The 14,999-nt window shown below is 42.8% G+C and overlaps 1 protein-coding gene across 2 annotated transcripts in view; it reads right to left on the minus strand.

The window, feature by feature from the left end:
• The window catches only part of LOC140713665 (uncharacterized), a 159,157-nt gene that overhangs the window by 110,520 nt on the left and 33,638 nt on the right, over positions 1–14,999 (minus strand). For both annotated transcript variants that reach the window (XM_073024038.1, XM_073024037.1), the window contains one exon: positions 10,909–11,055. In XM_073024038.1, coding sequence (XP_072880139.1) covers positions 10,909–11,055 — 147 coding nt within the window. The remainder of the gene's footprint in view (positions 1–10,908; positions 11,056–14,999) is intronic.

Here is a 14,999-nt window from a genome sequence, read left to right on the forward strand (position 1 = left end):
ACTTTATATTTCCATCGGACAATACATTATCCCCTAGACAATGATAGAGCTATTTCTTATTGCTTATTATTATACCCACACTTTTAGATTTAGTATTGACAACGTATATTATCTGTATATTTGCATTGATATTATTTTTGTGTATTTTTACTAATAAATACTGTTAAAAATAGTATCATCAGACTTCAACGGACCTCTCTATCTTTGCTGGTAAGTGACCCAGTTACGGGGTTCATAACAATAGAGCTCATATGACCAAGGATAAGCTATCTCGTTTTTATTCGGATACATCTCCTTACTGTGGCAGATGTAATAATGGAGAAGCTTCATTAATTCATATGGTTTGGACTTGTCCAGTCTTGAAAAATATTGGAAGGAAGTTTTTCATACTTTTTCCTTACCTTTTAAAGTCAATTTTAAGCCCAACCCTCTGACGGCCTTATTCAGTATTGGTGCAGGACAAGATAGTAAGCTGAAGGCATCTGATTTACATATTTTGACCTTTAGCTCTCTTATAGTTAGGAGGACACTTTTGTTTAAATTGAAAGATGTTTTTCCTCCTACTCATGCTCAATGGTTATGCGATGTTATGTCATGTTTAAATTTAGAGAAGATTTGTTGTTCAATTTCTGAATCTCATCAAGACTTTCAAACATTATGGAGACCTTTTCTGAATTATTTTCAAAGCCAATTCATTGTTTAAACTCAGATGTTGGCTATTATTAATTTATTATATAAGGTATTTTACCTTCTTTTCTCCTTAATGAACAGCTTCGGTCTTGGTAGGGGTTAGATTTTTTTTGTAATAAATTAGTAGAGCTCAATATAACTATTGATTAACTTATATGAATACGGGGTAATGTGATTGTTATTATGAACAGATATAATGTAATTGGTAGTTTTTAAAATCTTTTTTGACTTTTTATATACATTTTATGGTACTCTGTATTCTTCTATGTAGAAACTAATAAAAATATTGGAAAAGAAAGGTAAAGCAATTATGATCATGTCTTGTTGGCTGGAAGATATTTTGTTGGTGTACATTTATTCCTCTTTACATCAATTAATGTTGATAGAAGTCAGAATGGAACAAGCTCACAAACAATTCTTTCTCCTGTGTTGTTCTGTTGATCCAACTTTGGAATTCACAAGGAAATACTGCAGAGTACGGCTGCCCTGTTACTATTTTGCCCTTGCTAATATTTATCTCTTAATTAGCACCTCTAAACATTATTGTTTTGATGTGTCCAGGATCTTTCTGTGCCAAAATTGACCATTAAATTCATTGGCTACAAAGCACATTGGGACTGCTGACATTTTGGTAGTGCTGTATAAAACCAAGTTCTTATCATACTAATATATATCTTTTGGAACTGTTTCTTTAGTTGTGTTACAAAACCATCAGTTGTTCATTTCACTTACTGCTGTATTTTAAGACCATCCTAGTGTTTCTAGTGAGGCCCCTTTCAATACAACCCTGAAGCTGAATAGCTTTTTATCCTTTTAATTAGTGGTGTAATCTTGAATATCAAGAAATTGGAAAATTGCCCTACATTTAAGTCCATAAATTATTACTAATATACTTGTTTGGATCAGTAACAACATCTCCTGCACAATCTCCATCAACACAGGTGCACAACAAGGCTGCATGTTTAAGCTCTCTGCTCTACTCATTTTACACTTAAGACTGTGTGTTGAAGCACAGCTCCAAAGCCATTTTCAAGTTAGCTGACCACACCACTGTTGAAGGCTGAATCACTCGCCCCATATGGACTCACTTTCAAGGACTCATCATCTCAAATTCTCTAATTTGTTTATTTGTTTACATTATTATTTCTTTCTTTTGTGTTTGCACAGTTTGTTGTCTTTTGCACACTGTTTGAAGGTCCACGTTGGTGTGGCCTTTCATTAATTCTGTTATGGTTATTATTCTATTATGGATTTCTTAAATATGCCCACAAGAAAATGAACCTCGGAGCTGTAAATGATGATAAATATGTACTTTGAGAATGCCTCCAGACAGCGATGTCTGCTACTGATCTCAATGGCTCTAACAATCCAGAGCAGACCCGTAACCCAGACTCCACCGCTATCGATGCAGGTTCCAGGGACCTCGGACGTCGCCAAAGTGCCGATTATGCAATCTCCAACCCAACTCCGGCCTTCACCTCCAGGCCGGGTCTTCACCCACTGCCGCTGGAACCAGTCTCCACTCCCCGACCTCCACTCCGCAATCCCGTCTCTCTCAGGTCCCACCACCAGCTCCTGGGTCCTCAGAGACTCCATCTTCCTCTTCCCCACCATCCCTGAACACTCCAAACCTCCCTTCTCCTCACACACCACCAACCCCCTTCCCCCCCCCCCCCGATCCCAGCACTCATTCATGCCGGGTTTTCATCATCCCCTCCGACCTTCCCCTCTCTGAGGCAGAATGTTCTATCCTCCATAAGGGCCTCACCTTTGTCCCCCTGCGTCCACACCCGCCACGACGCTGAGCTCTTCTTCCACCACCCCTGACTCCAAACCTACTTCTTTGGCAAGGACTCCCCACCACGCACCATGACTCCTTCTCCCATCTTCAACCCTCCTCCTCTTCCTGCACACTCCGCCCTGGTCTTCTGCCTGCTCTGGACCTTTTCATTGCCAACTGCCATCGGGACATTAACTGTCAGATTTTAACACTCCTCTCTCCAATTCCAACCTCTCTCCTTCCGAACGCTCAGCTCTTCACTCCCTCCCACCTAATCCTAACCTCACCATCAAACCCGCAGATAAGGGAGGTGCTGTAGCGAACTGACCTCTACCTTGCTGAGACCCAACGCCAACTCTCAGACACCTCCTCTTACTTATCCCTTGAACAGTACCCCACTAAGAAGCACCAGGCTATTGTCTCCCACACCATCACCAACCTCATTGACTCTGTCACCAACCTCATAGTTCCCGCACCCCACACCTCCTGTTTCTACCTCCTACCCAAAACAAACCCGTTTATCCAGGTAGACCTATTATTTCAGTTTGTTCCTGCCCCACTGAACTGATAACTGCACACCTCAACTCTTTTTTTTATCCCCCCCAGTTCAGTCCCTTCCTACCTACATCCGTGACACCTCACACACACTGGATCTTTTCATTAATTTCAGGTTCCCTGGCCCCCATCATCTTATTTTCACCCTGGATGTCCAGTCCCTATACACCTCCATCCTCCACCAGGAAGGCCTCAAAGCTCTCTGTTTCTTTCTGGACACCAGACCCAAACAGTTCCCTTTCATCACCTCCGCCTAGTGGAACTTGTCCTCACTCTAAATAATTTCTCCTTTGGCTCCTCCCACTTTCTTCAAACAAAAGGGGTAGCCATGGGCATCCACATGGGTCTCAGCTATGCCTGCTTGTTTGTCGGCTACGTGGAACAATCTGTGTTGCAAGCCTACACTGGTGCCCATCCTGCACTTTTCCTATGCTACATTGACGACTGCATTGGTGCTTCTAACTGCACCTGTGTTGAACTCGTTGATTTCATTTACTTTGCCTCCAGCATCCACCCTCCCTCTAACTCACCTGGTCCATTTCCGACACTTCGCTTCTCTTCCTTGATCTCACTGTCTCTATCTCCGGAGACAGGTTATCCACCGATGTCTATTATAAACTAAAAGATTCTCACAGGTACCTGGACTATACCTTATCCCACCCTGCTACGTGTAAAAACACCATCCCCTTCTCTCAATTCCTCCGTCTCCACTGCATCTGCTCTCGGGATGAGGCTTTTCATTCTACAACAAAGGAGATGTCCACCTTTTTCAAAAAAAGGGGCTTCCCTTCCTCCACCATCAACGCTGCCCTCAACCGCATCTCTTCCATTTCACGCATGTCTGTTCTTACCCCATCCTCCTGCCACGCTACCCGGGATAGGGTTCCTCTTGTCCTCACTTACCATCCCACCAGCCTCCGTGTCCAGCACATAATTCTCCGAAACTTCTGGCACCTCCAACGGGATCCCACCACCAAACACATCTTTCCCTCCCTCCCTCCCACTTTCTGCTTTCCACAGGGATCGCTACCTGCGCGATTCCCTTGTCCATTCATCCCTCCCCACTGATCTCCCTCCCAGCACTTTTTCTTGCAAGCGGAACAAGTGCTACAACTGGCCCTACACCTGCTCCCTCACTACCATTCAGGGCCCCAGACAGTCCTTCCAGACACTTCAGCTCTGAGTCTTGTGGGGTCATATACCACATTCGGGACTCCCGGAGTGGCCTCTTGTACTTCGGTGAGACTCAACGTAGATTGGGAGACCGCTTCACCAAGCATCTATTCTCCGTCCACCAGAATAAGCGGGATCTCCCAGCGGCCACCCATCTTAATTCCACTTCCCGTTCCCATTCCGACATGTCCATCCACAGCCTCCTCCACTGTTGGGATAGGGGCCACACTTAAGTTAGAGGAACAACATCTTGTATTCCATTTGGGATTTGAGTAGCCTCCAACCTGATGGCACGAACATCGATTTCTCAAACTTCCAGTATTGCCTCCCCCCCCCCCCCACTTCACCATTTCCCATCCACTTGTCCATCTCTTATGTCATCTCCTTGACCACCCATCAACCTCCCTCTGGTCCTCTTCCCCCCCCCCCCCTTATTTTCTTTTATCTATGGCCTTCTGTCTCTTTCACCAGTCAACTTCCTAGCTCTTTGCTTCATCCCTCCCCCTCCAAATTTCACTTATCACCTGGTGTTTCTCTCTCCCCTCCCCCCACCTTCCAAATCCACTCCTCAGCTTTTTTTCTCTAGTCCTGCCAAAGGGTGTCAGCCCGAAACATTGATGACACTCTTTTCCATAGATGCTGCCTGGCCTGCTGAGTTTCTCCAGCATTTTGTGTGTGTCACATGGTAACCTGGTGGGTTTTCCCTTAGTAATGTATGTTAAACTTGTGATTTTCAGAAACAGCTTTCAACAGCAGAGTGCACCACACATTTGATAGCCAGTATCTGAAGGAGAGTGCTTTCTGCTTTGGCTATTTCACTGCTTATGTAGTGCACATCAATAAGAATGAGTTTATGTTATATATAGTACTCCAGACTTTTATACTCCAAGAGAACCACAATCTTGTCATGGATTGAGGCTTGCGTGCCTCACTGACCCAGAGAGCTACGTTGGCTGGAGTCAGAGCTTTCTGCTTTGGGTTTTGGTAGGGTCACCATGCCAACAGGTCAAAGAGTAGAGGTCCACCAGTCCTCCAGGTTCGGGGGTTCAGCTCAGGACTAACACCCTGACTGGTAAAACAAAGTTGTGATGGAAAAAGCAATGAAGGACCCTTCACCATCTGAGTGTGATGATATTCCTGAATCTCCACCCGGGACTTGCGTAACTGTCAGTAGTGAGAACCGAGAGGAAGATGCTGACACGATGAACACCACCAGAGATGGAGGACCTTCACTGCTGCCCTAAACACCAGCAGCGTAACCGGCACATGCGGCAGACTTTTCTGGGGAAACTTATAAACTTACTACTTCAATTCAGGGCAAGAATAAATGTGATCAGTTTGCTGACACCATCAAACTAAACGAAGGCCAAGATATTTTCTTTAAAAATTAAAAGGTTGATATGATTCTCAGTGATGTTAATCACCTGTCCTTTTCCCCACTATAACAGCAATAGCAAACAACCACATGTAAAATAAACATTGCATACAGTCAAGTCCTGGTTATTATGTCTGTAGTACAACTCCACTTGTACGGACTAGTAACTGAGCTCCTTTTGTTCTGTGATAAATGGGGCCCACAACCATCTACCAAGCTTCTCAGTAGGCTGAGGTATGTTAAATAATGTGTGACAGAGATGTGAAACAATAATGGAGATGGCAGAACATCCTAATGTTGAAAGAGTATCCCGACACTGAATCAGGCTCAAATTGGGTTAGTATGGTTAGCCATTCACATTACAATTCACCCTTGATCCTCTGTGCTTCCTAACACTCTTTTGTTGTGAATGTCTATAGGTCTGAAGTCTATTTACAGATTGATGTATGAAAGCAACACGGTAAATCAAATGTCATTTTTTGTTCCTGGCTATCAAACCATTTTTAAAAAGGTCACTCTCAAACTAAAGTCAGGTCTGATGTTGAAATAATATTAGAAAGAGAGATGGCAGACATGACCAATTTTGTAAATACATGTACAACAGTGCCAAAGCATTTCTTGGTGCTACAGTAAAATGGCAGAACATTTTATATGCCTGATTAGTGAGCACAGAGTGAGCAGTCATTAAAAAATTGGAACCAAGCTGAACTGGGATTGATATGGTGTGTACTTCTTCACATAAGTTAGTCGTATGCAGGAGAAATTTCCTAAAATATGATTTGGTTGAGGTCAATTGGAAGCTTTAAACCTAAGACTTATTTATCTTTGTTACTCAAAATCTTTAAGGTTACATAACTAAGGCAAGTTGTTGGAGTAAAGACATAGATCATGCAATTGAACGTCTGAACAGACTGAAAATGTAATTGCCAGATGCTGCTCATGAATACTTGGGCAATTTATAGATTTAGAGCAGGAGTTCCCAAGTGTTTTCATGCCATGGACCCTTACCATTAACCGAGGGGTCTGTGGCCCCCAGGTTGGGAACCCCTGATTTAGGATAGCAAGGTGTATTTCCATCTTTAAAGCATAAGGGCAGCACAGAGTGGGGTATCAGGCCTGTGAGTCGAGGGGGATTGAGGTGCCTGTGAAGGAACTCACCTCTGGTTTTCCACTTTGTACACCGAATGTTGTGTGTCAAGGTACTAGTGGTGCTAACTGTCTGATTTGTATAATCCATTTGTAGAAAAGAACAAAATAAATTGGCAGATTAGTAGTCACAAGGGAGACTGCAGACACTGAAGGACTCCTGATGCAGGGTCTCAGCCTGAAATGTCAACTGTTCATTTTCCTCCGTAGATGCTACATGACTCACTGAGTTCCTCCAGTACTTTGTGTGTGTTGGTACATTAGTAAATTGGTGTGTTATTGTTACATGTATGGAGCTACAGTGAAAAAAACTTTGTTTTGCATGCCATACATTCAGGTAATTTCATCACATCAGTGCATTGTCATAAAGAAAAACAACAACTGAATGCAGAACGAATCCCACTATGCAAGAAAGAACTTAGCTTTTCTTTTCATGACCTTTGGCCATCATATAAACATGCTACATTCAACATAATATGTGGTGAATATTTAGACACAGCAAGGTTCCAGACACAGCAATTGGATTTCTGTGCACACTTCTCAGTGATGTTCACTGAGACATTCATATTAACTAAGGTAGATACCCCTTCCTCTTTGTCAAAGTATTGCCAAGGGAACTCTTATAATTTTTCACATTTTTACCTCATTGGTCAACCGCATTGTTCCACCTTCTATGTATTGCATAGATACTCACAATGTGCTCTCCTGTGAAGTGCAGAAACGAAATGCAGGTGGGGGGTGACTGACTTACACAACCTGCCATTTCATTCCACAGCTTAATCTTCCAGTGGCCTGTCACTTTAATATTTCCATCCCAATCCCACTCTGACCGGTATGGCTGTGGCCTCCAGCACTATTCCAACTTGGCCCAACATCAGCTTGAGTGACGGCACCTCATTTTCTAAGTAGACACAGTGCAACAGTGACTCAGTATTGAATTCAACAATTTCAGGTAACACAATTCTTCTCTGTCTCAGAACTAACTGGTTCTTCTGTAATGGTCATCCACCAGTAACATTATCTGTTCTCTCTGTACAACTACTGCCTGATCTGCAGGACATTTCAATGGGATCTTAAACCATCACGGCAATCAAACAGGAGGGAAAGGAAGATTCACCACCTGAGAAGCAAGATAAAGACCCTGAACAAACAATTCAAAAACAGTTCACCTGACAAAAAAGGTGTCAAAGATCTAACCAGAAAACTGCGGGAACCCATAAGCTCAGGAAGGTGGAGCAGCTGTGAGAGCAAAGAAGGGAGAAGGAGAGCACAGTTTGTTAAAAACTCACTCAGGTTCCCCAGGGCTCTTCTCAGCCAGCAAAAAATCTGGCAGCTAACCAGCTCAAAGCAGGAGGTAGAATTTCTGCAGGAATCACACCGCGATCTCCGAAGGAATCAGGGAATAGAATTCAATCCAATAGTCCCCCAACCTGGAATCCCAGCAACTGAATACTGAAGAGTGGCTGAAGAAGACTGACAAAATTGGACTCACTGATAACATTAAGACATGGCTGTACCAACATCGTCTTCTACCAAGGTTGCTCTGGCTTTTCATGTGTTTGAATTCCTCATGACCACTTTAGAAGGCGTCGAGAGGAAAGTCAACAAGCACCTGCCGAGGTGGCAGGGGATCCCCCAAGTTTTTCTTCAGTGGGGCTCAACACGAGGTCAGGCCAGCTACAACACCAGTTGTCCATCAGTAGTGGAGGAGTTCAAGGTGGCAAAATGTAGAGTTGTGCTGACACCGAAGGGTTCCCATGACAAGATTGGGCCGAAAGTGGGCCGCATAGACCAGGCAGTGAACTCCCTGCAACTGAGAGACATCATCAGCAACCCATGCCTGGGACAGCAAGGCCTCGGCTCAGCACACTTCCAACGAAGGACAAGTGCAGGTGCAAGAGGGAGGCGTGACGCGGTCCTGGCAGAGAGGTGGAACCGCCAGGATGAAAGGCAGTTATCGAAGGCAGTGGAGCTGGGGTCACAGGGCACCTGGACGAAATGGGGTCTTCCCAAGCACAAGATCACTTAGGCAGAGCATTGGAGACTGAAACCTATCCACAATTTCTTTCCTCCTGTGGTTAATGTATGATACTCTCCCTACACCATCACAGCTGCACACATGGGGACTGAGAGAGGACTCCAACTGCAGGCATTACATGGTCAGTGGGGTTCACTAGCACATACGGTCAAGACGCAAAACAGCTTTAACACAATGGCAGTATAGATGGTGCCACGACGGTGTCCTGCTGTCCCTAGCTGACACACTGGAGAGGGAGTGGTGTAAAGAGAGACCAGCTGGCGGAGAGGCAAACAGGACAGTCATTTTCATCGAAGAGGACTAAATCCAATCTGCTGTAAACTGCCAAATCATGGGAGATGGGGGTCAATGTGAGGAGGAAGCTGCAGTTCTCAGAAGTGGTGCAAACTCCACTTTGACCAGACATCGTACTGTGGTCCACCAAAGACAAGAAAATCACCCTGGTGGAGCTCACAGTACCATGGGAGGAAGGATGCAAGGAGGCTCACAAGAGGAAGGCCCTGAAGTACCAGTCCTTAGTCCAGGAGAGCAGGGACAAAGGATGGTTGACGTGGCTCTTCCCCCGCGGATCAGCGTGAACGCTGCCGCCTCTTCCCCGCGGATCAGCGTGAACGCTGCTGCCTGCGGTGGGCCTTGATGAAAAGAGCAAGAACCAAGCAGCTCTCAGGATGGGGGAGGAAGCAAGAAGAGTCTCTAGCTGGATATGGAGCTGGCAAGAAGAGGAGAGCTGTAAATTAGGAACAGACGGGCAGTGACTTGGGCACCAGCACTGACCTGCCAACTGGAGAGTGTAGTGGTTAAGAGTCGAAACATTCTATGAAGGTTGGGCACCATCTGACAACATCTACCCCCGGCCAAAGGCTACGGTTACCTTATCAGATAACTGAAGAGAGCACCCCGGTGTACAATTGACTAACAGTGCCTCGGCTTAGTACTCCAACTTCTTATCCTCTTCACCTAATTTGCTGGCAACTCCATGTGTAAAAGGCTAATCCAAAACAGATGCTTTGAAAGTGAAAGTATCCAGCTCTGGGCCATGAAGAGCAGATCTTGCTCAATTTGTATCCAGAAGTCCAACTGTTTAAACTGCCAGACCCGTGAGACTGAACACTGTGCTCATCCTCCTGCAGTGCATGCCAAGGAGTGCAACACTGCTACGTCACACACAGTGAATTTGTCTTGTTCTGTCTCATTCCCAGTAATAGACTGCTCTGGCTAACAAGCCATGGTAAGGGAACTCCCCTCCATAGAGCATCTTTTTACAATACTTTACCTCTGAGTTACCTTTGTCACCATTCTGGTCAGAATTCAGTCCCAAATATTTCAGTCAATTCCTTTCAAATTTTTTGATCCAGCTGACAAATATATTACTAGAAACTAATGCAGCTAACAGAGACGATAGGAGAGTACAGCACACAATGTCTGCACCAAACATGATGCCAAATTAAACTGCATCTCTTCTGCCTTCACATGATCCATGTGCCTTCATTTCCTGCATACCCCGTGTCTATCAAAGAGCCTCTTAAAAGCCAGTATCCTATCTCCTTCCAACCCTGACAGCCCACTCGCTTTTAATAACTCTGTGTAAAAAAAACCTAGTCCTATACATCTCCTTTAAATTTTGCCCCTCTCACCTTAGATACTTTTCTTCTTGTATTTTAACTTTCTACAGTAGGAAAAAGGATCTATCTACTCTCTCTGTCTCTTTTTATAAATTTCTGTCATGGCTGTCCTCAGTCTCCAACATGCTAGAGAAAACAACCCAAGTTTGTCCAACCACTCCTTACAGATCATCCAGGCAGCATCCTAGTAAACATTTTCTAGAACACTTTCCAAACCCTCCACATCCTTCCTGAAATGGGGCAACCATCAAATGGGACTATCGACTGTGGATGTGAATTACAGAAATTCCCGTGACTGCGTGTGTTTCCTCTGGGTGCTCTGGTTTCCTCCCACAGTCCAACGACGTGCCGGTTGGTAGGTTAATTGGTCTTTGTAAATTGCTACATGGTTAGGCTAGGGTTAAATCAGGGGGTTCCTGGGTGGTACAGCTTGAAAGGCGGAAGGTCCTATACTGTGCTGTATCTCAATAAATAAGTAAACCTGATTGCCTAAAATATAGTATCAAAGCAGGGTTATCCTCAGCCTTACCTATTAGTTCTTCTTGGATACGATTTATCAAAAATAAGTTCACTGTAGGGCAACTTCTTAAATTTGTCACTGCCCACAGCAACATAATATCCTCCATTTTCAAGTTCTGAGCCATCGTTGATGGACCTTCCATCCAATGTGTGAAGCCTGGAAGAAATTCACATGGAAGCAGAAAATTACCATATTGAAATAAAATTCAGGAGGATCAGAATATAAACCACGTGCAACATCTTAATTCAAGCTTGCCTTAAGGTACAAGGAAATACCCTTGTTTAAAGGGTGGCACAGTGACAATTTTGTTAGCAAGAGCATTGGCATCGAGGATTGAACCGTGTTTGTGCAATAATAGCTTATCGTTCAACTGCTGCTCATTCAGTTCACATGCTGTGATGGCACTGAAATCTGGAAGTTGATAGTCTGGAAGTTTGTAGTCAGGAATTGATTAAAATGCACTTAGATGAAACAAATGAATTGGGTATTTAAAAAGGTAACAAGCTTATGCAGCAAGCAGTCGATCTATCCAAATGATTCTTTGTATAATAGTAAAACTGAGGGAGGTTAAGGTATTTACTGAACATAAGATGATTACTGTTAATTAACAAACAAGTTTTTTAAAACTAAAGCTTTAGTATTCAAAAGAGCATTTTGAACCAATGGCCTGTTTTCAGATTTTCTCACAGCTTTTATTGCCATGACAATATTAGTCATAAAGTCATAGAAGATAGAGCATGGAAACAGGTCCTTTAGCCCACCAAATCCAGCCAAGAATCACTACCTCTTTATACTAATCTTACATTAAGCTCATCTTTTTTAATTCTCCCCATATTCTCAGTTACTTTCCCCAGAGTCTTCCATTCACACTTACATAGTTAGGGAAATTTTCAGTGATCAATTAACCTAATGATGCACACATTATTGCGATGTGGGGGAAATAGGAAGGATGTACGAGTTTCACCTAGACAGCAGCCAAGATCAGGATTGAACTAAGGTCTTTGGTGTCGCGAAGCATTGTCTCTACCAGCCATGTCACTGAGCCACCCTTTAAACAAGGGTTTTACATCACTTTAGGACCTCAGTGTATGTGGCAACATTCTTGTCATTCAATCTCTTTGGTTTCTAAACTCACCTTTTTTTCTCAAAATGAAGGCTGGCTTTCTTGTGCGCAAGCTTGCGTTTTTTTACTCTTAATTTTATTGTTAAAATATAAAGATTATTAAGGTCAACATTAGTCACTCTCCTTGGATGAATATTTTTCTAATATTCTATTGATGAATGATTCTAAATGTGTTGACCTACAATGTCTCATTCAATATAGAAAACCAAAACTAAAAAAGTACAAATTACTCTGAAGTACAGTTCTGCACTCAATAAAAAGCATTCACAATAAAGTGCAGGGTACTTAATTTGTTTTGGGTATGCCTTGTGTCCCTGATCCAAGAGATTCCATACCATTAATCTGCAGTTGTTTTATGACTAGAACACAATATGGATCAATGCCCAGTATCCCAAATGTAGCCACAATGCAATTAATCTATAGAGACCTTCCCCTGTGTGCAGGCTGTGAGCTATGTGCATGATGTCTTTTTCAAGAGTGGCTCTGACTCCCTGGTATTTCCAACCAACTTCATGAACAAGACAGCCAAGGAGAACAAGATTGTGAGATGGCTTCAAATGTGAGTTTGAACCGTAAGCAAGTGGGGATGTGGTGGAACATGTTAACACTATGTCCATATCAATCTATATTGGCTGTATCATCATTTCCCTGTATTGAACTGCATTTGCCTGTTGCTGCCCATTTCATCACACTCTCTGAATCACCTTGAAACCTACAATTTGTAGATGGAGTTAAATTTGAAGACTTCAGGATGATACACAGTGTGATAAAGTGGATGAAAACATGACTCTGCCAAACTCTACATCACCTGCAAACATAATGCCACACTCCATAATGGAGATCTCGAGTAATTTATCAAATATTTTAAAAAATACTCAGCCTCAAACTGTTCAAGAAACATAACACTGAGCATGGACCCTGTCTTTTCTGTCCTCAGGGGAATCTGAGAGCAACTAAATTGCTCCACATCCAAAGAACCTAGAACATATTCCACTTTAATCCTCATTTTTTGGCACCTGCTAAGTAAGATGTTCATCTTGTTCCTCTCCCTCTTTAAGCTAGAGGTCCTCAGACAAGGAATGTTGGTCAGGTTGTGCAGTATACAAAAGTTTACCTCAAAACATGAAATTTTCTTTGACCAAATCTGGAGGTGCTAATGAAGATGTATTCTGAGGAGAACCATTGAAATGTGTGGGCATTGTTTTCACTGCAGTGATACACAGACACAAAGGCTGGAACACCAAGATGACTAAAAGCCAAGGAGGAAAGGACAGCCCCCAGCATTCAACATCCAATGCTGCCTCCAAAATATTTGTAGGCTTCAGAGATTACCTAAAAATTAGTGAGTCTTGCAAGCTTTCTGAACACCAGACAGTATCAATGAGAAATTCTCCATACTGGTCAACAACAACATGTTTAAGGACGGTAGCCCTAAAATTTCTTGGTGAGCTCTTAGACTCCAAAGAGGAGCTTTAAGTGGTTACCCACTGGTTCCAAAGGGAGCCTGAAGCGTTTGCCCACTGGTTGCCTACTAGTATTCTCAGTAAGTTGCTCACCTGAAAACATCATCTACTCCAAAAGAAATTCATTATCTATTTCTGAGTAACTAGATTAATTTAAAAGTTGCTACCAGATTTGAGAACCAAGACGCACAGCACTAAGTTTTTCCTTAAAACTTTAGGGTCTCGGCCCAAAACGTCGACCGTGTACTCTTTTCCGTGGATGCTGCCTGACCTAAGTTCCTCCAGCATTTTGTGTGTAAAACTTCACTCAAGTTGACTGCACTGAAGAATTATTTGAGGCTTCATTTTAATGGTTTGTGAAATCTTGAAGCCAATTAATAGATCTGCTCATTTATCTCGTTTCTCCAATAAGATAGGCAAAATCACTGCAATGGTTATAGTATCATCCATTGTTTGATCTTCACTACAGTATGTTAGTGTACAGTAACCATGCAAGATTCTCATATACTTCTGTCTCCAAAACAAATAATCAGAAACACTTTTATTTTACATTTCATTGGGACACTTCCTCCTGTCTCTGTGATCAACTCTACTACTTTTAATACTTTTCCAGCGTCCCAGCATTAGGGCCAAATGTTCAGTCCTAACAGCTAATCCCTTTTTACTTCTTCACAGACAAGAATTTGCATTTCCTGTGATAGTTCACTGAAGCAGCAATGGTTTCAGAAAAGTTAAGTTACAGGAACAATTGCCATCAACAATTTTCCAAGTACTTCAGAAACCAACTTCTTTCCATGATTATTCTTTCTATGATTGCCGAGTATAGTGTCAAATGAACAATTAAAGTATCAGTTATTGAATTGGTGACTATTATTTTGATAATCATGACAACTACCTGGTATTGTTTTTTATTATCACATACTCAGAGAGAAGGTTTTTTTTTTGAGTGGCAGTGAGATAGATCATTACATTGGCATTAAAAAAGAATGCAGAATACAGTACAACACACAAAGGCACTCAAGGAACTCACTGGTCAGGCAGCTTACTGTATATTGAAGGAAATGGTGAGTCCATTCCCTCCAGCACCTTTGTGTGTTGTTCCAGATTTCCAACATCTGCAATCTCTCTGCATCTTCTCTGCACAATATGGTGTTGCAGTTACAGAGAAAGTGCAGTGGGGGCAAGACAATGAGGTAGATTGCGAGGTCAAGATTTCAGGAGATCATCTTTTAGGATATGAGAGGCCCGTTCAAGAATCTGATAACAATTGGAGAGAAGCTGTTTTGAGTCTGGTGGCATGTACTCTGAAGAGTGCCTGGTGGGAGAGGGGAGTAGATAGAACAAGTGGGGTGTGATTCTGCTGTCCTTGATGACATTGGCTGCTTTCCCAAAGCAGTGGGAAGTGTAAACTCAGTCAATGGAGAGGAATCTAGATGCTGTCTTTTAATTTGATTCAGTTGCTTATTGGTTAATTATATTAACAGGGCCCTTTAAACATCACAATGTTGATCAAA

This window comes from Hemitrygon akajei, chromosome 20 (genome assembly GCF_048418815.1).
Source record: "Hemitrygon akajei chromosome 20, sHemAka1.3, whole genome shotgun sequence".
Taxonomy (NCBI): domain Eukaryota; kingdom Metazoa; phylum Chordata; class Chondrichthyes; order Myliobatiformes; family Dasyatidae; genus Hemitrygon; species Hemitrygon akajei.